Consider the following 24,190-nt stretch of genomic DNA (forward strand, 5'->3'; position numbering starts at 1 on the left):
TCTCTTTCTTTTTCTGGTCTTACTTATATAATTTAGTGCACAGATTTAAAGCTCTACTTTTCTTTCAATATCTAGAACTAGTTAGGACCTGGATTATTCTCCTAAAGTATACAAGAATTTTAGAACAGGTTACTTACATGTTCTTTATTCCCAGTACACCATATCTCCTGCCAAAATCGCCTGAGATAGTCACTGTAAGCAGATATGCATTTGTTCATATTTTTCCCATATTTTACTGTTTTGTTTTATTTTGTGCTTTTGCTACTACATTCCTTTCTTATCTCATATCTTCCTCTATTTGTTGTCCTGCAGAACAGCTTCTAGTAATTAATTTAGAGTTTCATGTGGATTAATGTTTTAGAGCCTGTATTAGTTTCTTATTCTTTCTGTAAAACATTACCACAAATTTAATTGCTTAAAACAACAGAAATTTATTCCCTCACAGTTGTAGAGAGTCCATAAGTGTAAATGGGTCTTCAGAGATGCCTTCCTCTTGCAGGCACCAGGGAGAATCAATTTCCTTGACCTCTCCAGCTTGCAGAGGCCACCTACATCCCTGGCCTCAGGGCTCCCTTGCTTCTCTTTAAAGCCAGCAGGGTAGCATCTTCAACTCTGTTCTCCTGGCCCCTTTGTTTCTGTCAACACATAGCCTTCTGCCTCTTTCGATCTTGCCTCTCTCTTAGAGGACACTCATGATCATATTTAAGATATCCCTTGATAAATCACAATAATCTCCCCATCTCAACACTTTTAATTTAATCACATATGCAAATCCTTTCTTTTTTCCATATAAAGTAACATTTACAGGTTCTGATGATTAGAACATGGATGTCTTTGGAAGGCCATAATTCAGTCTACCACCATGCCCTTGGCCAAAAGAACATATCTTTCTCGTAATCTTTTATTTGAATGAGAATTCAGCTGGATGTATAGCTCAAAGTTCACAAGTCTTTTTTTCTTTCAGAATTTTGTAAATATTTTCTGTTAATATCTTCTTTGAGGTTGCCAGTATGATAGGTGGAGTCATTTTAGTGAGTAATTAAATTTTGTTGTCGTGATTATCCTTGGTTTACCATAGCTTCACAGTCCTCTAGTGGTGGGTTGCAGCTGCCTTGTGCTCCAGGTAGGAGCTGAGGTGCTGGTAGATTTTGCTCAGTGTTAGTACCCCACCCCTCAGCTTGAGTCCCCACTCACTTCCATCACAGAGGGGGTCTCCTCCCACCTCTCGCCTCTTCCTCATTGCTAGATTGCCCTCACTTGTTACTCCCACCTACTATGCTCATGGTTAAGGGTGAGAGAACATGAAGGAGAAAATTCTTTACTGCTCTAGACCAGTCTCAGCTGAGGAAAAGCCTGTGCACCTGGCCTCAGGAGTGGGACTTTCTTAGTATTTTGCACCTTCCTCCTTGTGACAGCCAAACTCAGCCTTGTATCTGCAGCTGGTCTTGAGCAGGACCTCTATTTAGTATAGGCATAGGATGTCAGGCCCAAGATGAATTCCTGCCTCTTTCCTTGTGTAAAGAAATTTTCTTCCACTTTTCCTTCAGTTACAGTAGTGATATATATCTACACAGGCCTGGGAAATGACAGGCTTTGCTACCCTTCTGTCAGGAGTTTAAGGCCTTTGCTTCATAAAAGAAAAGGTTGAAGGAAGGAACAGGGCTTTGCAGGCCCCCACCCCAACATGCACCCACCCTCAACCCCTATAAAGCCTCACTTGTATGACAATCAGTGTGTCTTCCTCCCACGATCTGCAACAGATGACAGTTTCTGACAGATTTAACAGCAGAAATCTCTAAGGACTTTTCATAGAGAAAATCTACTCAAAATATAGAATGCTATTTTCATAATACCTTCATTTCATCCAATGAGTCACAACCTTAGTTATCTATTGAACACAATCTAAATTGGAATCAAATGAATTTCACTTGGAGGGCTATCTTTATTTCATAGTGTAGCACTTGACGCCCTATCATTGGATTGCTACATTTATATTGTTTCGTAGTGTGAGCAAAGCAAATAACCCCTCCCTAGATTTAAACAGCCCATAAATTATATATTCTCACATAAAATTGTTTGGACTATGCACACACACACACACACACACACACAGTTATTAGCTTTGCTTTTTCAAGCTAATTTGTTTTTCACTTGCTTCATAATTTCCATTATATGGATAAATGCACCCTGGATAAGTTATGTTGAGCAAAAAAAAAAAAAAAAAAAAATACTTTGAAATACCATGGCAAATTTCTGTATAAAATAAGGTGCATTTAATTTTAGAATATAACACAAGTGACTAATTTTCTAATTGTTTTTATTATATCAAAAATTAACAATGTTAAGTTCAAAGAGGGCAGTTATAGGTGAACAGGTATTCATTGAACACTTTGGTTGGGTTTGCTAATATAATATGCACTGTGCTGGCACTGAAAAATACTTTTGAAAAGCATTTCTGTTACATTATTAGAACCAAATTAATTTAGACACCTAATAAAGCCTTAAATTATATGTGTGATTTCTGACCTTGATGTGTGACCTTGAGCAAGTCGCTAAACCCATCTGGACCTGTAGTTCCCCATGTCCCCACATGTAAAACATGAGGGCTAAATTAAGTCATCTTTTAAGATTTCTTTCAGTGCTACGACTTGGGGTAATTAAGAGAGTCAATGAAATTAATGATCAGTGTACTAATTTTGGGGGCATCTTTTTCTCTTCTATAAGCTGTGATGGCTAAATTTCAGCCACGATCTTTGAGCCTCTTCAGAAAGTCCATGATTTTATATACTGCCTGTTACATGTGTCTATTTTTTTCTCAGATTACAGATTTCCTCTTAGGAATGTGATTTTACTCTAACAGAAGTAATTATTGGAGAGCATTTATACTCCAGGCCTGAGGGAGTGTGGGAAAATATTACTTGATTCCTCTCCTACTCTTCCTTCCCTCTCCCCAGCCCTGAACTCCCATTTCTGAGCTCCATCCAAGTGAAGTGAGCAGCAATTTCATTGCCACCTTGATGTTCCAACCAATTGGCTGGGACAGAAAACTCTGCTTATGCTCCTGAAGTCCCATTGGCTTCACTATAAATAAATAATGGCAATGTTTATAGATTTCAAAACAGATCCAAGGAACACAGAACTACACAGCTTTCAAATTATTTCAAGAATGAGCTCTGAGTGAATGGACTTTCAGGTTGAATAATGGGCTAGTCATGGAAATTTAAGGAGAAGGAGATGCTTGGACTTTGACCTGAAGCTTGAAGCACTGAGAGGTACAGAATTGTCCAAACTGGAATTTCTTGAACACAGCCTTGAAAGATGTGAGATGGGGTCAGTAACAAAGAGTCCATAAGAGGATGGCCACCTACACCTGGCACACATTGGGTGGTCTAGGTGTAGGTGGCTCAGACCTATTGGATGGTCTCTCCTAAATAGCTCTTTAAGCCTTCTGAAAATTATGCAAGTATTCAGGTTTTATAAAGTTCTGAGTTTCTATTTTCTCATGTTGTTAAAGCCCTAAAAATATTTTGTTAGATCTATTTATAGTGTGTTAACCCTTTGTCTGTCACATACTTCCTGAATATAATCCCAATCTATTTTTTGCCTTGAGTGTTGTAATATTTTTGACTATCAAAATTAAAATTTTCTCTATTAATATTTATAAGCACTTTCTATTTTGGTCTATGACTTTGGGGCTATTTTTAGAAAATCCTTCCCACTCCTCTAAAATTATATAAGTATTTAACTTTGTTATCTCCTAATGCACTTGTAAGATTTATATATTTAAATACTCAAACTGTTTCATATTAATTTTGGTGTATGATGTTAGAGCAGGTTAACAAGTTATTCTAATTCCATTTATAAAATAAATAATCCTGATACTTACCCCACTAATTTGAAAAGTCATCCAAATTGTATACCAAATTCTTATATATCCTGTGTTCTCTAATCTGTCTTGCTGCACCACTGCCTGCTTGATAATCACTTTGTTCCCTTATAGGGAAACTTTCCTTGCAACAACTGCCCTTACTCATTATATTTTAGCAAGTGTTCTTGGTGCTTTTTACATTCATATTATTTAAGATAATCCTTAAAATATTTTGATATGCATTTTTTAAACATCTATCCAGGCATGCAATATTAAGTTGAAACCAGTTATATTACTAGTTCTGAGTTAAGATAGCGAAATGTTTGTTAAAAATCAGTTGAAAACAAGTTTTCTTTGGAAATCAAAGCTTTTCTTTGCATACGTGAAGGCTTTTAGTGAACTTATTACTTATTAAAGAACTTATTATTTTATGTATATGGTTTAGCTCAAGTTAGAAATATGTGCAGATTTGCCAAATGGCCCTAAATGTTTCTATCCAAATTAAACTATTTACCATTTAATGATAACCAAACTGTCTAATAGTTTGGCATTGGTAGATAATTTGATGTGGCTGCTTTTGCAAAGGAATGATGGCACCAATGTTTCCATTTACAAGAAAATACATGCCATCAATCGCTTCATCCCCTTGAGTTCTTCTGACATAGCCACAAGGACAGTCTTTCTGGGAGAATGAGGAAGTAGCTATTGCACCCGTCTGAGAGGTAGAAAGAATGTCTCTAAAGAGAAACACCTCCTTGTCTGTTGCTCTATCTTTTTATTTTTGCTAGATTCTTCCTGTAGTATAACCTATTGAGTTCTGTTGCTTAGTATGAATGAATGTATCACACCACTTTTCTCCCTGAGAAGAGATAAAAAATACAGGAAGGAATAAGAAAACATTGAAAGGAAATAGGAGGAACAAAACTCTAAATTTGTTTACTTCATAGTTTTGCCTGAATTTAAAACTGATTTGGGTTTTGCTTAAATCCCATAGTTACCTCTATCAACTTTGCAAAAAATAAATTTTCATTAGGGTTTAAATTTTTACCCTTTACTATTCTAGAATGAGATATTTTTCTTTCCAGCTTTTGATAAGAATTTTGCATTTTCTAGCTTCCCTGAAACAGTGTTATGAGCAAACTAATATAAGCTAAAATCTAGGGGTTCTCCTGTCTTTGAATATGGAATAATTGTTCTTGTTTTCCTTTGCAGTTTCTTCTTTGTGGCATTTGTGGAATATTATGCGCCAAAAAAAAATCAGGACTTGTCGTAAGTTTTTGCCTCGTTTGCATTGTGCATTGACGTGTTTGAAATGTAAAAATTCAAAAAACGGAAATGATGACTAGCCAACTTTCATATACTGAATGTTACCAATTTAAGATAAAAAGGAGACTGACATGTAAATCCTAGCTTTCTTGTTTTCAATAAAACCATCAAGATTATTAGAGACTATGACAAAACACTACCAACAAAAAAGCTTTGATTAAAATCTTGAAATGCATGAATATGCAAACCTTAATAACTGCTGTGCATGACCGTCTCCAGTTTTCCAGTTTCGAGACTCCCAGACAATCACCTGAATCCTTTAGTGAGCTAAAAAAGATAAAGTTTGAGTTCATGAGGAATTTAACTGTTTAAATATGGAGCAGGGCCTAAGGATTATTGGCTTTCTTTGTGCAGCTAATTTTACAAAGCAGCAAGACAGCTGTGTTGCTATGGTTACAGTTAATTCTCAAAGATTTATTTTATTTTATTATATTACTGTGGATGTACATGTGTTTTCAGATGTTTTGTGGTAGTGTTGTGGGTTGCTGGGGTGGGAAACATACTCCCAGTTAACTGTGATATTGGCTGGAGGAGAACTGTCACATGCTGAAGTGTGATTCCCCACTGCCTTCCATGACATTTTATGAGAGTTTAGAAAGAAGGAAAAGGCATAGTTTATTTTATTGACTACTAGAGGAAAGATCATAGACCTTTACAAATTAGCAAAATGAATACTACACAAGGACCCTACGAAGTGGCCTTTGAGCATAAAAAGAGTTTTCCCAGGGAAGGTCATTTGTCTGAGCAGGGCAGGAAATGGGGAGTATTGCAATTATTTTCATTTAACCTCTTTCTCTAATCACATCTTTCTTTGTGAAAATATCTATTGCAACAGAAAGGATGAAGCTCTCACTGCTTTAGCTATGTGAGAAGTGATTTTTAAAAATCACATAAAGGGAAAAAGGAAAATTTGGGGGGGGGGGAATGTTTTCTTAGATGCTTGTAATTTGTACCTATGATTCTGCCGTTATTCTTTAGACGTGGCCTTCCTTGTTCATTTACCAAGACTCTTTTCTTTTTATTACAAATTATTTTTTTATTTTAAATTCAGGACCTGGCCTTTCATTATCAAAAGTTACCAAGACTCTTTATGGCTATGTAGAAACAAATCCTTCTCCCAAGAAGAAAAGAAAGAAAGAAAAGAATGAAAAGGAAAAAAGGCAGGAAGGAAGGAAGGAAGAGAGGAAGGGAGGGAGGGAGGGAGGGAGGAAGGAAAAAATTTTTGTTTTGAAGACAATATTGTCACTTTTCTGTCTTATTCTAAGTAATGCAAAAAAAAAAAAAAAATTCTAAGATCTGAACTTTTTAGAAATTACCATCCAGGTGAAAGAGGTACATTATCCTTTGGAACTTTCGGAGTTTTCCATAGACAGCATTTAGCTCTCGAGTCTCTACTCTCCAATAAAATTTTGTAAAACTTCCTCCATTCCAAATATCTCTGCAGTCTAGAACTAATGGCCTGGTGAGATTTGAAAATAGTATGTGATTATAAACTTGGATACAGATTTTAATATTTTAATTTCTAGGCGAGAATGTTCTGTCAACACATGTTAATGAAGTAGCATGCCTTTAAGGAATTAATGAGAATAACATCAGAAAAGATACAGGATTTCCTGTGACAGAAAATGAAATGCATCATCTACTTTCTTAATCAACAGTAATTCCTTAGGTGAAGGCTAGAATGTAATATCTTTCTATATTTTCTGAGAATGAGTAAACACCAAAATATACCCCCACGAAACTACATGCCATCTGAATATAATTCAAAATAGAATATAACTGGTTGATTCTACTTTAAATTGTAAGCCACAAGTTCCCACTTGATAGAATGATTTCATTATTTGGTAATTGATTTTCTGTATTATACTTAATCAAATGTGAAAAGATATTACTTATTTATCATTGGATTTTCAGCACTGATGATAAGTACTAGGAGACAGACCCAATAAGGAATGCTGAGTTAAGTTGCAGAAACAAAACCAACTATTTGTAGTTCTTACTGCCCACCATGCTTTTCATTGTGCCATTTCATACACCCACGGCCAAGCCCTTTGCTAAGATGACATGTTCTCAAGGAAGACTTATCTAAAAACCCTGGTTGGGCTAAATTCCCCTCTCCTCTGCTCCAAGGGCAACCCATGCATCCCTCTTTCTTAATATTTACTGTGCCATGTTGAGATATTGGATTTTCTCTTTCATAAGATTTCAATACACACAAGAGGAATAATTATGAGCTTTTCTTTGTAATGCCAGCAGCTGCCTTGCTCAGGACCTAACAGATGCTGGGTGCTCAATAAGTGCTTGCTAAACTCAACTGTTAACAGGAAGCAATATCTGATAAAGTCAAATTAAATACTAGAGTTAGTAATAAAGCTGTTTCCCTGAGTAATTATAGCAAAGAAGGAGATCAATAAAATCCAGGAAGGCTTTCTGAGAAATTTTGAACTTGATTAGTGCCTTTCCATCTAGGAGTCCAAGGAAGAAGCAAAAGGAAATGAAAAATATCATTAAAGTGGGGATGAGCAATATGAGTGGACAAGTTAGGTGACTAAAGACTGGTCTAGAGAAGAATGGAAATAGGTTGAATAATTAAGTTAGTATTAATATCACATTAGAAAGTATCATGAAAGCCATAGGAGAATTTAGAATGATGCAGAAAACAAAATAAAATTATTAAAGTTATTGGAATAGTCAATGAAGTTTATTAAATACTCACAGAATATTTACTACAATGGAAGGCATTGTGCTTGGTTCTGCCAAGGATCCTGTGATATTTAAGTTGACTAAAACTCCCCACCTCTATTAATATAGAGACCCAGATCAAACCAATAATAGGATCAAAAGCAAAGCCACATTCTGCATGTCTCCACAAAACAAACAATCAAAGAGTGATTTGGAACACCTATTGTATATTCTTCATTGTGGTATCACAGAGTAACAAAAGATTTACGAGATACAGGGCCAGTTCACAGGGCGTCCCTAAAACACATGTTGGGGAAATCCATACACACACAAATAAAATACTTAGTGAGTTTAAAAAAAAGAATTTAACTAAATTCCCTCAGCTCAGATTTGAAGTTAGGTGGAACTGATAACAATTTAATGAAAAAATATTTAGATATTTTGAGAGGACTGACACAACGAAATTAGATTTAGGGTCAGAAAATCAGGATTCAGTCCTTAGTTTGAGTTTAAGCTAACCACCATGTATTTTTCCAAAATGTATATAACTATCTTTCTCAGAGAATTGCTGAGAGGATTAATTGAGATTACATCAGTTAAAATTCGTAGCATAGTAGCACACAGTAGATATTAAATAAATATTATTTAAATCTGAATCTACCTAGAAGATAAATTTTGTTTCTAAGTTTTCGCAAGATATATATATCCTTGGCTTTCAATTTCTGAAACACCATGGTCTATAACCTCTCCAGTGAATCAGATTGAATAGAAACTTGGCTGAAAGGATAACTCTTGTCCTCTGTGAAACACCAAAAGCATCTTCTCTTTATTGTAGGGTAGCTATCCTTGACGTGCGACAGGAAGGGGCACCGTGTTCTGGTCCACTTTACCTCCCCAAGTTTAACACTCCCTTTCTCTTTCTTATCAGATGATCCTCTTTTCAGCCTGCTGTATCTGTGGACTCATTGGTGGCATCCTGAATTTTCAGTTCCTTCGGGCAGTCACAAAGAAGACCTCTTCCTTGTATCCTCTGCACCTCGCCTCCATGTCTCTTGCTTGCATTGGGATTGGGGGTTGCACTCTCTCTTCCTGGCTCACGTGTCGACTTGCCAGCTATGAACAGAGGAGGATGTTCTCAGAAAGGGAGCATTCCCTGCATCACTCTCATGAAATGGCTGAGAAAGTGAGTTGATTACCTTTTCCTCTCACTGCTACCATGCGGTGAAGACTGCAGTCCACCCTAGGTGAATCAACTTGCAACTTTAGATGACAATTTGAAGAATTAGATTTTATAAGTTTGGCCCTATTGGATTGAGAATAGGAAACTTTTTATGATTTTTCCCTATAATTCATGGGTACACCTATTTTCAACATAATTTTGTAGCCAGTCTATTCAAAAATACAGTTCCTAAAACAACAGTTCATAAAATAGTGAATACCTTATAAATATGGATTTTTATGTATTATGCTAAGAAGAAACACATAAACTAAATACACTCTCTGCTCAATAATGCCAGTTTTAGAAATTGCATGAATTCCCTTTTCTAGCTCATCCCTTGTGCACAATTGTAAGTAGATGCATTTGATTATGTAAATTAGATTTTAAGCATAAAGGGCCTATTTAATAAGGAGACAAAAAGCCTTGTCTATCAGTGCAGATATTACAATCCATGTAAAGCTTCATTTAACTCTCATCTAAACTGTAAGCGTATTTGGATAGCTTTGCCTGTATTTTAAACAATGGTTCTTGCATAATTGTTTCATGAAACCCATACAAACAGGAAGTTACATTAATTGTAAAAAAGGACAAATAAATGGTATAGTGCAATGTCTGTGTTGCTACTACATTTTGAACAGATTTTTAATTTAATTCCTGCTACTGGATCTATTAAAAAATATATACCTGTAAAATAAACTCACTGAGATTATGACTACATCATATTTTGCTTTATATCATGAAAATAAAATTGCATAACCACAGAGAATAGTAAGACTTACTGCAACTTTTCTTCATTATGTTATTTTGAAAGAAATAATTATTTATTTTGCAAGTTAATATTTCCATTTTGTGTACAGTCTACATACATTCAAATAAGGAGAGTAGATGCTCATAAATTATCCCAAAAGACCAATTTTGAACAGATCTGTGCATGTCCTTCAACAAAGAATTAAGAGTATAAAGGGCAGGACTTGTAATTTAAAGATAAGTTGTTAAAAATAGATGATCATTATATATTTGAATAGTGGCTCTTTCATGCTTTATTTTTATACCAGTGTGAATTAGTTTTTTTGTGTATATGTGCAATATTTATTGTATGATTGTTATATTTATATTAGAGATTGAGGGCTATTGAAATAACCGACTTGCCCAGCTGCCCGGTGGTGCCCCCGACACCAGAGTTACCTACAAGGTACGCTGATTTCTAGGGAGTTACCATGTTGTAATGTCGCTGCAGAAAGCACTATCTCTTCTTGGAAGCCATGATGCCAGCAGATCAGTCTGGACTGATGCTGTAATGTTGTTCCTCAAAGTATCACTTTCACGAGAGCTACTTTGAAGAGGTGACATAAAACTTCATGGCAGAGTCTTGCAGCTTGAAAGTTGGTTGAGTATTTCAAATATTCAGCCTGCCTATAAACATCCAAACACATTTCTGCTTGGATGATTCATGACTCCTTTTATTCTCTGCCACATCATGATTTTGACTCAATGTCATCATTCACAGACCAGAGTTTTGCTTTGAATAATAGAGAGGTCTGGATAAAGACAAACTGTGTATCTCCCTCATGCCAACATGGTATGAGCAGATAGCCAAAGTTTAACACTAATACAGTAAAAATTCTGTGTGGAAAATTTCTTCTTATAAAATAATCTGATGTAATATAGTTATAATTTATTTCTTACATTTCAAATTGCTCAATATAAATGCTAATGATTCTTGCTTTGGTTAAACAGAGTAATTGGAACTATAGAAAGTCACATAGATAGTAATGGCCCATTTGAGGAAAGTATGTCCATTTGCAAATAGCCACATTTGCTCCTGCCCAAACTAAAAGTACAATTTTCTTGTTAAATTAAGCATGCCTGTTTGCAAATAAACTGAAAAAGCGTACCCCCTTTAAAACTAATTTTCACTGTTATTTCCCATCGGTGATTTTACTGTGTCCATGCTAGCGTAAATACAGCTAAGAAAATTATTTTGTTTTGTAAAAATTTTAAAAACTGCATTTTTGTAAATCCTGCAATAAAAGGTTAATACATTAGATTAGATTTTTAATGATTTTTAAGCAGTTTTAAATGCAAAGTCATTGCAGGAGAAGAAAAGGCACCTAAGATTCTTATTTCTATGAATCCATTAGGAAATTGTTTTTTCTATAGCAGGAGCAATAGGAAAAGACATAGGAGTACATTTTGTTGAAGATCATTTTGGAGGGATTATTTCTATTTATCTTGCCAGCAGTGGTAAATTCTTGAGTGAAGCCTCAAATCAGATTTCTTAACTACAAACTTAATCCCAGCTCAATAATTCTAATATATTTTCAGATTTTAAACAAGTACATCTCTGGCAGACTTTCATTGTGTACATCTCTAACAGATTCTCCGAATGGAAACTAGATAGAAATAGGAAAGAGATAATTGAGAAAATAATTTCCATTTGAAATGTTCTTTACTGCTCTTTTGCAAATGGGCTTATTCAAGCATGGAAGATTCTGTCAATCTATTGTTAAATAATTTTATCAACATTATTTATAATATGGTGCACGAACCATTATAAATGTGAATGGGCCTCACATCTCATCACCTTTCATTGTGTTGGGAAAGGTTTAATATTTAATAAAACGTATGAATTCAAAGCATCAAAATTTTTCCTAAATTAATATTTTTCTATAATTGCAGATGAAACTTTTTATGTTAGTTTATCCTTTACATCTATATTTTTTATTGCTTTCCCACATAGTTTTCTTTTTTAACTTTTTAGTAATTGATTTCTTAAAAATGTGTTAAGAGATTTCACGTTTGCTTTTTACTGTATGAGTGAGTGATAGTGTCATGAAAACAATCTTTCCTAATATGATTTTTTAGTGATTTACATTACAAATGAGTGATGATCCTCTTGTGGGCCTTTTCTTAGCAAAAAGGCCACGCATTCCTCTATAAAATAAAGGCAACCCCTAGAATGTACGAGCACTTTGTTGACATGTTCAGCAGAGGAGCCTATGCATTGGAAAACCTTGAGCTTTTAGCCATCTTCTTCTTTCTAGGTGAGGTCCTTCCAAAATAGAGTTGAGGAAAGAAAGAGGAAACTTAGGGAAATGGGCAGAGAATGAACTGTTTTTGTGCATAGAAGACTTTGGTCTAATAGACTGTCACTTTGGCATTTTCATGTGCTCCAAGATGCCATGAAATTTCATTTCCTCAAATGCAACAACAATAATCAATCCTTGTCCCTCCCCAAAACTCAGCAAGGTTTTCAATGGCTTGAAATTTCTGTTTTGCAAACCCATTAACCAAATCAATGTCTTACTTTGAAAGTAAAATTTAATTAATTCATGTTATTTTCCTAACAGGAAATGACAGACAACATGAGCAATGGAGGACCACAACTGATATTTAATGGAAGAGTATAATTAATGTTTTAAAGAATTGAACATTTTTTAGAATTTTCATGAAGCAAGGAGATACCAAAGGACTAAGAGATAAAATTCAAACAGTTCTTTCATTTGCTTTTATCTTTCCTGAGCATCCACCAAAATTATTCTTCCTCAGTTTTGCCTCACTTATTTCTCCAACCTTTTTTATGGGGTAAAAAAACTTTCTGGAAATGTTCTAGTACAGTAATTTCAAGAGACTTTCCAGATTGTACTAAAGAAGACTTTTCAGGAAAAAGTAATAAAATAGAAATAAGATTCATATTCTACACAAACACTATTTGACTGGCATGAGTATTAGATTTGTAATGACATATTTCATATGAGTAATTGAAAAGTGCAAATATCAAGAATTAACAATAACTTATTAATGTCTTTGTTTTGAAAGACAGATGGCTTCAAGAATGCCACAATTCAAAACCTCAGTAATGCCTTGTTATAAAAACATTGTAATTATTTTCAATTTCTGAATGAACTATATTTCATAACTTATTTGTAAACCTAAACATAAAAAGAGATTTTTTTAGAGAGAGAGGATACTAATCAGTATGATATTTTTGCATTTTTGCACAAGAGTGAAAAGTTGTAAGTGAATATCATTTAAGGAAAATAAACATGTTTTGATCATACTGTGTAGATTGATCTGCATGTTCATGAATGATCCTAAGAATAAAGTATGTGTGTGTGTATAAATACTGTAAATATAGAAAATGTATACAGCATATATTTATAGCATCCATGAATGTAAATAGATAGTAGAAAAGAAATTGTGATGTTGTGGGGGTATTATCAAGATGTGATTCCAACAGGGATGGGAAGGCAGTTGCTAAAGTCTTTCCTATGCCCACAAAATCACGTGTTTCATTTCTACTAAATTTGTCAATTTTTTCTTTTTTTTGTTAGGACTGTTTTGTTTAAATATCATTGTGGCTGATATTTATGGAGCTGAGTGATCTGAATACTATGGCATAAAGATAGATTACTTAATTATTTGGAAATTTTATTATGATTATAGTATTTATGTAATAGCAATTATTAAGATTAATTTGTAAACATGACTTTAAACTACATACTTTCACATTTATAAATAAAGACACTATAACTTACAATTATTCCTTATATTGATATTCTAAACACCTTGCAGCCCAGTTAAATGATGCAAAGGCAGATGATGCATCCTCCAAAAATGAAGTTATAATTAGTTTCATTATGTGTTAATATGTCATTTGCTATAATTTAGGTGTTTTGTTTTGTTTTATAGTTCACATTAAATAATAAAAGACAGTCCATATATAAGAAAGCATATATCCAAAGAACCTGAGAGAGTTCTCTGTAGAAGGAAATGACAAGATAGGCTTACATTTATATAGCTAGATACAATCCTTTCCTTCCATAATGCAATGTTAAAATAGCAACCAATGACAATACACACAAGCAGGAAAATAGCATAGCCTTTGAAAATATTTATGATAATACAACTTCTGGCAATAGATAAAGAAATCTAATATTTTTTAAAATACATAACTCTCACTGTATTGTATACTTTTATCTTTCCCCAAGCTAATCAATTTTCAAGTCATTTTTTTCAGTTACTTATTGAACCACAAGTAAATTAAAATATTTAATATCCAGTATTAGAACATGTTATAATTTATTTGGAAAAACCATGGGTTTCAATTGTGCTAACAAAATATTAATAACAATAATTTGAGTTAATGAAAATTTGAAGGTCTTTTATTTTACAGCAACATGATCATTTAACCTATTTAAATCAGCTCATTAAAAAATTCTGGGTGTATCTATTCAAAATAACTGGCCATTGGTTGTTTGGTGTGGTTTTTGAAGTCTCCTAACTCATTTGGATAACTTCATTATCTAGTACATTATAGAAATTTTCCATAAATGCAACCTCAAATAGTGAAGCGACATCATAACTATTTATTTGATACTGAAAGCAGGCATGATCTTTGCCAATCAAAATCTAAACTATACAATGCAGATATTTTGTGTGTATATGGTTCTACTGAATTTATGCAAGAATGTAGTTTTGTACTGAAAGAATAACCATCGACTCTAATTTTTGGTGGCTAATCTCTGTAGACATGTTTGTACGATACAGAATTTTAATAAATTAGTAAGATGTTTTGTGCCTTTTGAACTAATTTATGAAACCACACATAAAAGACAAAAGTAGATACATCGTTGCTTTGACATAGAGTTAAAAAGAAATGCAATCATCACAATTATTCAAATAGTCCACAGTGTGTGTTTATCCAAGTACAGATATATCTTTGAATGTAATTATTTCAACCCGATGTTTTCAGGGCTAAGTTTAGAGTGATTTACTTAGCATGTGTTGTGATTCTTTTTGAGACAAGTGGGCGATGTTAGGAAGACGTTGTTCAAGTGCTTGAAAATTTAATTTTGACAATACATTGAACAGTGAACTGGAATTTTTTAAGTGACTACATTATAGTTTTAGTATGAGCCTATCCTTGGGGAAAAGTAATGTGATATTAAACCATAAAAAATATGTGAAACAGGTATGGTGGTATGATGCTTTAGAGACTGGCTATAAAGAGGTGGAGTTATTATGAGCATAGAAGAATAAAAGTGGACTCTCCTTGGAAATTTTAAAACATATATGTGTATGTGTATATGTATGTGTGCTTGTATATATATACACACACATATATATACACACACACAATGGTTTAGAAGTGGATCATAGTATGATGACTCTGCCAATATGTCTATGTAATAAAATGGTGTGCATTGAAATTACGTATAGAGTCGGCTTTCTTTTTATTATAAGACAAAAATAGTTTACCCGAATGGCTAGATGAATAAATGGTGCTTTCTGAAATTGGCAGGGGATAGGATGCTCTGAGGGAGAAGAAAGAAACAGTCACAGCTAGAGGATATGGAGTTAACAAAGAATATTATTTGAGACAGGAAAGACTAGAACATGTTCAAATGCAGAGAGGGAGTGGCTGAAGATACACAATGAAATAATCATAATAAGAAGGTGAAGTCTCTGTGGAGGCAGGAGGAAATAAGGTACAGATCATAGGAGACAGAATTAACTACAAGTAGGACTGAGATTACAGCAGATCTCACAAATGAAACCACAGTATTTAGAGAACTTGGATGGCCTACTTGAGTTTGTCAAATTGGTTGCTACTGGCAGCTGGGGAGGACAATAACTCATCGTGCAGACTGACCTGTGCATTTTAGGCATTTAGCATCTTTGGTCCCTACCCACTAAATGCCAGGAGGACAATCCAGTCATTCTAACAATCAAAAATGTTCTAAAAATGTTTTACCTATATCTTTCTTAGGGAAATATTACCTAATTTAGAGCCATATGAACATGATCCAGAGCAGCCAATTTTAATGCTACCCACAAGTGTTAGACCTGAATTACTTCACTGTTCTGAAGTCTACCTATATAATCCAATACCATAGCCACTATCCACATGTGATTATTTAAATTTAAACATAAATTAATTAAAATCAAATCAAATACTCAGTTCCTCATCAAACTAGCCACAATTCCAAGTGATGAATAGCTACATATGGACAACATTTATAGAATATTTCCATCCTCTCAGAAAGCCCCATTGGACAGTGCTAGTCAAAAGCACATAGAAGGAAACTGTCTACTCTCCCCCAGGTTTTGTACAAGTTCTTCCATAGTCAACCAGTTATTGCTAAAGTAGAAAGTGTGAGAAGAGTTGGTAAACACTCAATGGGATTTGAAAGTTGATGGACCAGTTAAATCCATGGACTGAGCAAAACTATTAATAGCAAAAGTAGTAGACCAACCCATAATAAAGTTAAGAACTGCTTTAGAGATTTCACATTAAAGAAAAATTCTGCTCACAGGAGGACGCCACTAAATTACTAAATATTGTATGCTAGACTGGCAAAATGGGATGTGTAATTCCTATTTTTGAAGAAATTTTTTCTACCTACTACCATGTGTCAACGAATAATCCTGCATTTTTTGTGCTTGGAAAGGTGAGAATAATAAATACACTGCCCCCCACTTTATCTTTTGACTAAATTCAAAAATGCCATGTTTAAAAACCTTATGTTCAAGAGTACATTTTCAAAGATTATTTAGCAAACATGTTTCAGAAACGTAGAAGGAGCATCTTAAGTACCATTTGGTTAGAACACTGTTTCCAAATAAAGTTTCAAAACTTGGCATCACTTCATTCTTTTCTTCTTTAAGTCATCTTTTTTTCTGGAAACATATGTAATATTTCTTACTCAAAGTGTATGACAGCCAAGAAATTCAATTATTCCAAATCCATAAATCACAGGTTGTCATTTACTCATAACAGAGCAAACCAATTCAGAAATTGCTGGCGATGTGGATGTCTAGTAAAATTATACAGAGGGATTGGTTGTTTTACTCCCTTTGCCAGGAAAACTATTTATTGAATACAAGAGTTCTTTACTAGGAATGCATTTCCCAAGCAATCTATTGTTAAAAATTTAAGCTATATCTAAAGAAATCATTTCAATATTTTAACAGTTCAATATTATCTGTATCAACTAATTATAGTGAAAAGAGACTCCTTCATTTTAGACAGATTGCCTTCATTTAGTTGGAAATCTTGAAGCACTAGGAGTCATCTTAACTTTTCTTCACATCAGTTAGGGACTATTGATTTCAAATTTTCTTCTTCATTAACACCCAAAGGCTCTACTTCTTTAGCCACACGATACATGGCAAGACTTTCCCCAAGCCAAAATGTATTATGTTACTGAAAATTGCCAAGGAGACTCTAGAACTTGACTGAAACTTGACTGAAACTACAGAAAAATCTGTAATATTGTCAAAATTGCACCAAGTCTTGTATTAACCCCAAGGAATCAGGACTCATACCCATTCCTTGCTATGAACCTATCAGGATATTGGTACCCATCTAAACACAAAGACCAACGTTTTCAATCATCATTCTATGACATCCAGAGGGAGGGCTAAAAGAAATCCCTTGGGCCTGCCAAGGTCACTGTCTAGGAAAGAAAAACTACAGATTCCTTTGAGGGTGGCTCTACTGGTCAACACTGCCCCTCACTCTGGCCTGTAAGTCAGCCCAGGTAGGAGATAACATCCAACCTGTTACATATAAAAGTACTCTAAGAGCCCTGTTTAGATAGCTGTCTAGATGTTCACTGCTTCATTACTATACAAAAAGTCTTTTGAGATCCAGTCGTCTCTGTCTTTCTGTCTTCTCAGCATAGTATTATCACATCAACCTCTGAGAAAATAAAATAAAATGAAAGCCTCAATATTCTCTACAATAAAAATAATGGCTAGAGAGAATGTCAAGTGTCCAAGTCACAACATAGTGAGCAGTAGTAATGTTAGCCTATTACTATCCACCAGCAAAAAGGATAGTGAGGAAGCAGATGAAAGGTAGCCATTTATCAAGTACCATTTTCCAAATGCTATTATAATGTACATTACCTAGTAATGTGAATATGCCTCTGTTCTATTAATATAATTTATTTAACATGAAATAAGTGGGTAGACATCAATATTTAACCTAAAAGGTGAGGTCATTTCTGGCTGTAACCTTGAACCTTAAAGCAATTCAACCAAATCATACAACACATACACACACACACACACACACACACACAAACACAAGTCTATAAAACAAACCACAACTCTATCCCATATAAACCACTCTCTTTTATTTGATCTGCTTCTTCTGATTTCAGATTCATATTTCTGGTTCTTTGATGCTGTCTTGATTTCAGTATCTGGTCCCTGCCCTTGAACCTGAGGCTTCATCTCTCAAGTTGTCAAGTTTTGACAGCTACCCTCACTTATTTCACTCTGGTACTCAGCATTGTTTAACAGAACTCCCTACTCCTGAATCAGCCAGTGAAACCCAGCTTTCATCACTGAGCTAGCAGCAGCTAGTGACAGGAATGGCTTCAACAATGTCAGTCACCTAGAATAACATTGTGCCCAACTTGGAAATAGAAATTTAAAGGAAGGATCTCAGACAACTGAAAAAAAAAAACTTGAGCTCTATACACCTTGAATGTAAAGAAGTTGGAAAATCTAGGAGGTCATTAGATACAGGCAGGAAGCTGTCACTGAGAACCCACAACAAGACCATTTTTTCCTGCACTTTATAGATATAGGCATTGGACCTATAACCTATAGAGAAAACTAATTTTTTCATGAACAAAATTCTTTTCTTTTATGAAAGATATGTTCATTTCTTATAGCCTCTGGTTTTTTGTACCCCACTTTTAAATCTCTATTTTAACCTACTGAACTGTACCAAAGAATATCAGAAGAGATTTTATTCAAGCTGGAGCTAATAATGTCAATATCACCCTAAGATCAATATGGTATAAAACAGCAGGAATCACAAAAAGAAATATCAAGGGAAAGTGAGACACAGAAGGGATAGATTTGCTTTCATTTAGTCATTGAACCACCCCACTCAGAAATACACCTTTCGGTGCAAATCTTGGAATTCTGGATATTTTACTAACAAATGTGCCCTTAAGTAATGTCATCCCTTGTAAATTTTTGCAGGGTATTTTTTCAGGACTGGGTAAGTCCACTTTGCCACTAGACAAAGATAAATTCACTACTATAATAATTTCCTAAGTATCGAAGTATTTAGAGTACTCTGCGGCCATCAACGAGGGTCTAGAATATGAGATACCAATAAGAATTCTGTTTGGTCACTTCTCAATAAATTGTACATCAAAAAGCACTGCTTCTAAATTTCATTTTTATCAATTGTCACCCTTAAACTCTCCGTACCACGTTCTTTGTAAACATTTAAAATCATGGATCTTTGTGTTCACACATATGTAGACTCTGCCGCCAGCAGGCAGTTTGTTAAACTACAGCTTTAGTCTTCAAAAAATAAAAAAGGAAATGGTTTTCTATTTTTGTTCTGCACTGAGCTGAAGACAGGTAGAAGTAAATGAGACTTTCCACAGGCAACCTGGCAAGCACCACGGCTAATTTTATGATCCTGATTCCTTGGATTTCACAACCTTGAAAAAAGAGTGTAGAAATTCAGTTACAGAAAGGTCTGACTGCAGAGGAAATAGGGCTTTAGAAGAAACACTGATCCTAGTTTTCATAAAAGGACAGTAAATTATATAAAGATGGCATCTTATTCTCCTACAGTAGTCCTACCCTCATGAGATAACTTCTTTACCTCACCCCAACCTCTAAGAGAAGCAATTCTCACAGCTACATGTGTGCACACTCGTGCACATACAAAAACGCACACCTCAGATTATTAATAATTTTATTGTTTAAGCCAATCCTTTTTAGCTAGCATTTTTCATCCAAAGTGTTACATAGTCGCCTTACTATCCTTTTTAAGTAATAATTTTTATCTACCCAGAGATACTTGCAATCTCAGGTGAGTGTAGCTAAAAGATGGGCATGGCTTTATTTAAGTCCATATTTTAAGTTTCAATTTTAAACCATATATTTGTGTGTGAGTGTGTGTGTGTGTGATATAATATGTTCTGCTATTATTTTTCCTCATTCTTTGTAGGTACAGTGTACATCAATTAGTGTCAATCATATAACAAGCAAGTAGTAGGAGCTCTATGAGTCAAAAATTGATCCTTAATCCTTTTTTGAAGAAGGATTGTAAGTAAAAATAAGCTGTCTATAAATAGTTGCCATTGATTTTTGCCATTTCTATAGTCATTACGCTAAAGCGAAACTTTACAAATTTAAGCTCACGTTTGCCATCTGCTGACAAATTTATGAATTACAAGTGGTATGCATCAACCAGTATTTGGTTGGTATTTAGTATGTTCAGGTTCTTGTTTGCTTGTTTTTTGTGTCTTCATTTCCAAAGTCTACTAGGTAAGTTTTAAATATGAATTTTCCCTAAAATCACTATACTTAAAAATTTATTGAACTATTAAAATAAAACCATTTCCTAAGCTAATCACATTTATTTCAAACAACTAGTTTGTAGTGAAGCTATTTTAACCCTACTGAGAAATGGAATTTCAAATTTAAATCTCACTACACATATTTAATATTTAAAGTGAATTTTATCAAAAAATATTTAAAGGGATGCCATATAAAATTCTTAAATTGTTATAAGCTGAATCAAATGTTCGTGTCCTATATAGTATGCTCATAATTACAATACAGTGAGGAGGATCTGAAATTGGTCATAGTAATAACACACCAAAACAACAACAAAAAAGTTATTCTCAGAGAACTGGGGCCATAGCAGTCACCACTTTTTATTCATACTCTTATCAAAATCTTCCTCTCACATACAGGGTTGTACTTTGTTATTTATTGAAGAAGAGCATATGCTCCTGGTCTAAAGTTAAGCTTTTCAGCCTTAATCAGTTTGAATCAAGCATATTATATCAGAGCCATCGATCATGGACTCAAAAAAAGACATAACATTGAGCTCTTATTACAGGCAGTCACTGTCCTTAGGCTTGCATTGTCATTATTTTGTTAGATCCTCACAGCTTCACGTTATCATACCTCTACCCCAAAGGTTAGGAAGTTGAGGTTTAAAACTACTAAGCAAGCTATCCAAGGTGATAGATTTATACCCAGAAAACCTGACTCTAGTATCTGGCTTCTACAAGCCATATTGCCTGAACTATTTTCTGCTAGATACCAACATTCGTACTTTGGATAAAACTGGTGCTTGTGTGACACTTTCCCAGGTCTTTTTAAAGGGTAATATTTACCAGTTTGTTCTGATTCCCATCTTAGCATTTTTAGGCAGAGGCTAAATAAAATAAGCCATCCGTTTTCCTGACTGTTAAAGTTTCTTTATCAGTTTTTGTCATATGTCTGGACAAAGTGAGGGTCTTTAGAGATTCAAAGAATCACTTATAAGACAAGTCATGCCTGGATTAGATCCTTGATTGATCAATAGCTATGTGTCCTTGGAAACATCATTCATCCATTCACTCAAGAAGTAGATGCTAGGCCCTGAGCATATGACCGCTAACAACACAGATAGGATTGCCATCAGGGGGACAACTTTTTTTTTTAGTTGTCCCTAGAATTCAGTCTCCTCCTCTGTAAATATATGTAATAATTGTAATAAGTCATAAAGATTCTGTGTTGGTGATTCACATAAGGCACTTAGCACAGCACCTGGCAGTTTTGTAATAAAGCTCAGCCATGAGGATGATGATCCTTTTTGTCATTGTGATATTGATGCTCATCATTCATTCCACCAATTTAATAAAAGCAGCCAAATTAGGGATATGAAACCCTTCCTGCCAGTACTAGTATTGTTCTTTATCCAGAATGGGCATATCTAGACACTTCCCGTGCACACCTGATATACGACAGACTTAGCTTCTGAGCTTCTTTAGGCAAAGAACAAAGTACATGAGATCAGAAGCATTTCATGCACTGGATTGACATCGTGTCAGACAGGAGGTCACGTGTGCTTCCCTCTCTCTTGGAAACTGGCATAGCTGCAGGGAAAGACAGCTCATTGTAGCCTGCTGGGAAATGACCAGAGATACCCAACTGAGCCCAGCCCAAATTTGCACCCACAGAACCATGAGTTAAATTAATGATTTAATTTAAAGCTACTAAATTTGGGGAAAGTTTGTTATGAACCAAGAGCCAACTGATCCAATGGTGTTTTTGCTTGGAATGTCCTTTATATGAAACTCTTTTATGTAAACTGTTACAAAGAGTTAAAATTCCTGTCTGATTCCATTTCTTCATAAAATTCTACTCTAATAGTTTCAGCTTTTCTTAAAAAAAAAAAAAAAAGAAACGTGCCTAACTTCATACATCTAGTAAGTGGCAGAGTTATGATTTGAACTCAAGTAATGTGACTTTAGCATCCAGGGAGGCTCTTCATTTGGTACTATTAAACCATCTAAAACTAGAGGATTTTCTGTAAGAATCAAAATCTTCTGCTTAAGTTTCAGATTGTTCTCTTTTTAATGTAAAATAATGCCAAATAATTAAAACAATACAAAAATTTGCACAGGTAAAAAATAGAGCATAAACTCACCCTCAAGAGAGGGTGTAACATATGGTACAGTCATGCGTTGCTCAACTATGGAAACAGATTCCGAGAAATAGGCTACAAACATGTACAGCATGTTACTCTACTGAATATTGTAAGAAATTGTAACATGATGGTAAGTATTTCTGTATCAAAACATATCTAACATAGAAAAGGTATAGTAAAAATGCAGTATTATAATCTTATGGGGCCACCTTCATATATGTGGTCCATCGCTGACCCAAATTTCATTATGTGGCACATGATTGAGTTTGTACATCCAAATTCTTTTCTAAGCATATAAGTGTGCATGTGTCCTATAAAAATCAGAGCATATGGCACATGTTACTTTGTAACCACCACAATTTATTTTAGCAAGCCACCAATTATTGCACATTTACATTGCTTCAGGGATGATCTAGTTGCAAGGAATGAAAGGACACTAATATAATAATAAGGTGTATGTATGGGTATGTTGGAAGTGGCAAGGTCAATGACAAAATAACACAGATAGTTGCAGGAAAATTTCTCTCTCTTTTTTCTAGGGCAATTGGTCATGGGATCAAAATCATATCTAACCTCTCTCCTCCTCGTAGAATGGGGATTTTCTCAGCATATACTTGCCTTTGGCTCAACAGGGCTTTTCATTAGACAGAAACCACCACTGCCTTACTTTCTGTGGAACTTGGGCAAATTTTAGAGAAAAAGAACACGGTTCAATCCAACTACAGGTCTTGAAAACAAACTTTGTGTATGTGCGTGGTGTGGGGGATAGGTAGGAAAGGTCTCACGGTACTTCTGTTTTCTTCTTGCCTGGGTGGAAGCTGGACCAGGTTAACCTGGTAAAGAACTCCATAATGGTGAACATTTACACACAGGCAGAATCACCTTGTATTCTTCCAAATCATGCAGAGTATGGATAATGGCTATAAGCCAGAATTTTGGAAAATTAGTTACAAAACAATTTTCAAAGTCAAACAAGCAAATTTCTAACTGCTTCTGGACACATCAAGGGTTACAAAACTACTCCATGGTGCACCACATTTAATATTTGTGGAAAATAATCACTGGGGTATTTGGTTTCAGGTAAAGCTTTGTTTTGGCCAAATTGTCATGATATCCAATTTGTTTTTTTACTAAATTGGTTTTTGGACATTTTGTTTTCATTCAAATCACCTGCAGCCCATCTAGAACCATCTCGAATGCAAAGTGAAATCACCTGGAGAGATTTTGATTTAATTGGTCAAGAGTGTTGTCTGGGCACCAGTTTTCAAAGCTCCTTACGTAATTTCAACATTTACCCAAGTTTGGGAACACTGAACAAAGGGGTCCTGAGCAGGAGTATCACAGGACTTTGCAATAAAATCAAGAAAAAGGCCACTACATTTTCTACTTATGGACTTAAAATGTCTATCACTGGGGCTTTGGGAGCAGTTTCATCCCATTATCATTTCATGCTAAATTTGCAGTCAGATAAAGAATACTAAATAAAATTGTTTTTATTTATCTTATTTGAACCTCCTATTATCTTTCCAACCTAGGCAAGACAAGTGTTATTATCCCTATTTTACAAGTGAGAAAACAGGTTTAGAGAACTTGGAGGCATTTCAGTATCTAGAGGAGGCAG

At 34.7% G+C, this 24,190-nt stretch overlaps 1 protein-coding gene across 1 annotated transcript in view; it reads left to right on the plus strand.

The window, feature by feature from the left end:
- The window catches only part of TMEM196 (transmembrane protein 196), a 54,242-nt gene extending 41,737 nt beyond the window's left edge, over positions 1-12,505 (plus strand). Inside the window, exons 2-4 of the mRNA XM_069462387.1 lie at positions 5,081-5,137; positions 8,805-9,059; positions 12,446-12,505. Coding sequence (XP_069318488.1) covers positions 5,081-5,137; positions 8,805-9,059; positions 12,446-12,505 — 372 coding nt within the window. The remainder of the gene's footprint in view (positions 1-5,080; positions 5,138-8,804; positions 9,060-12,445) is intronic.
- Positions 12,506-24,190: the final 11,685 nt, after the last annotated feature.

This window comes from Eulemur rufifrons, chromosome 29 (genome assembly GCF_041146395.1).
Source record: "Eulemur rufifrons isolate Redbay chromosome 29, OSU_ERuf_1, whole genome shotgun sequence".
Lineage (NCBI taxonomy): Eukaryota > Metazoa > Chordata > Mammalia > Primates > Lemuridae > Eulemur > Eulemur rufifrons.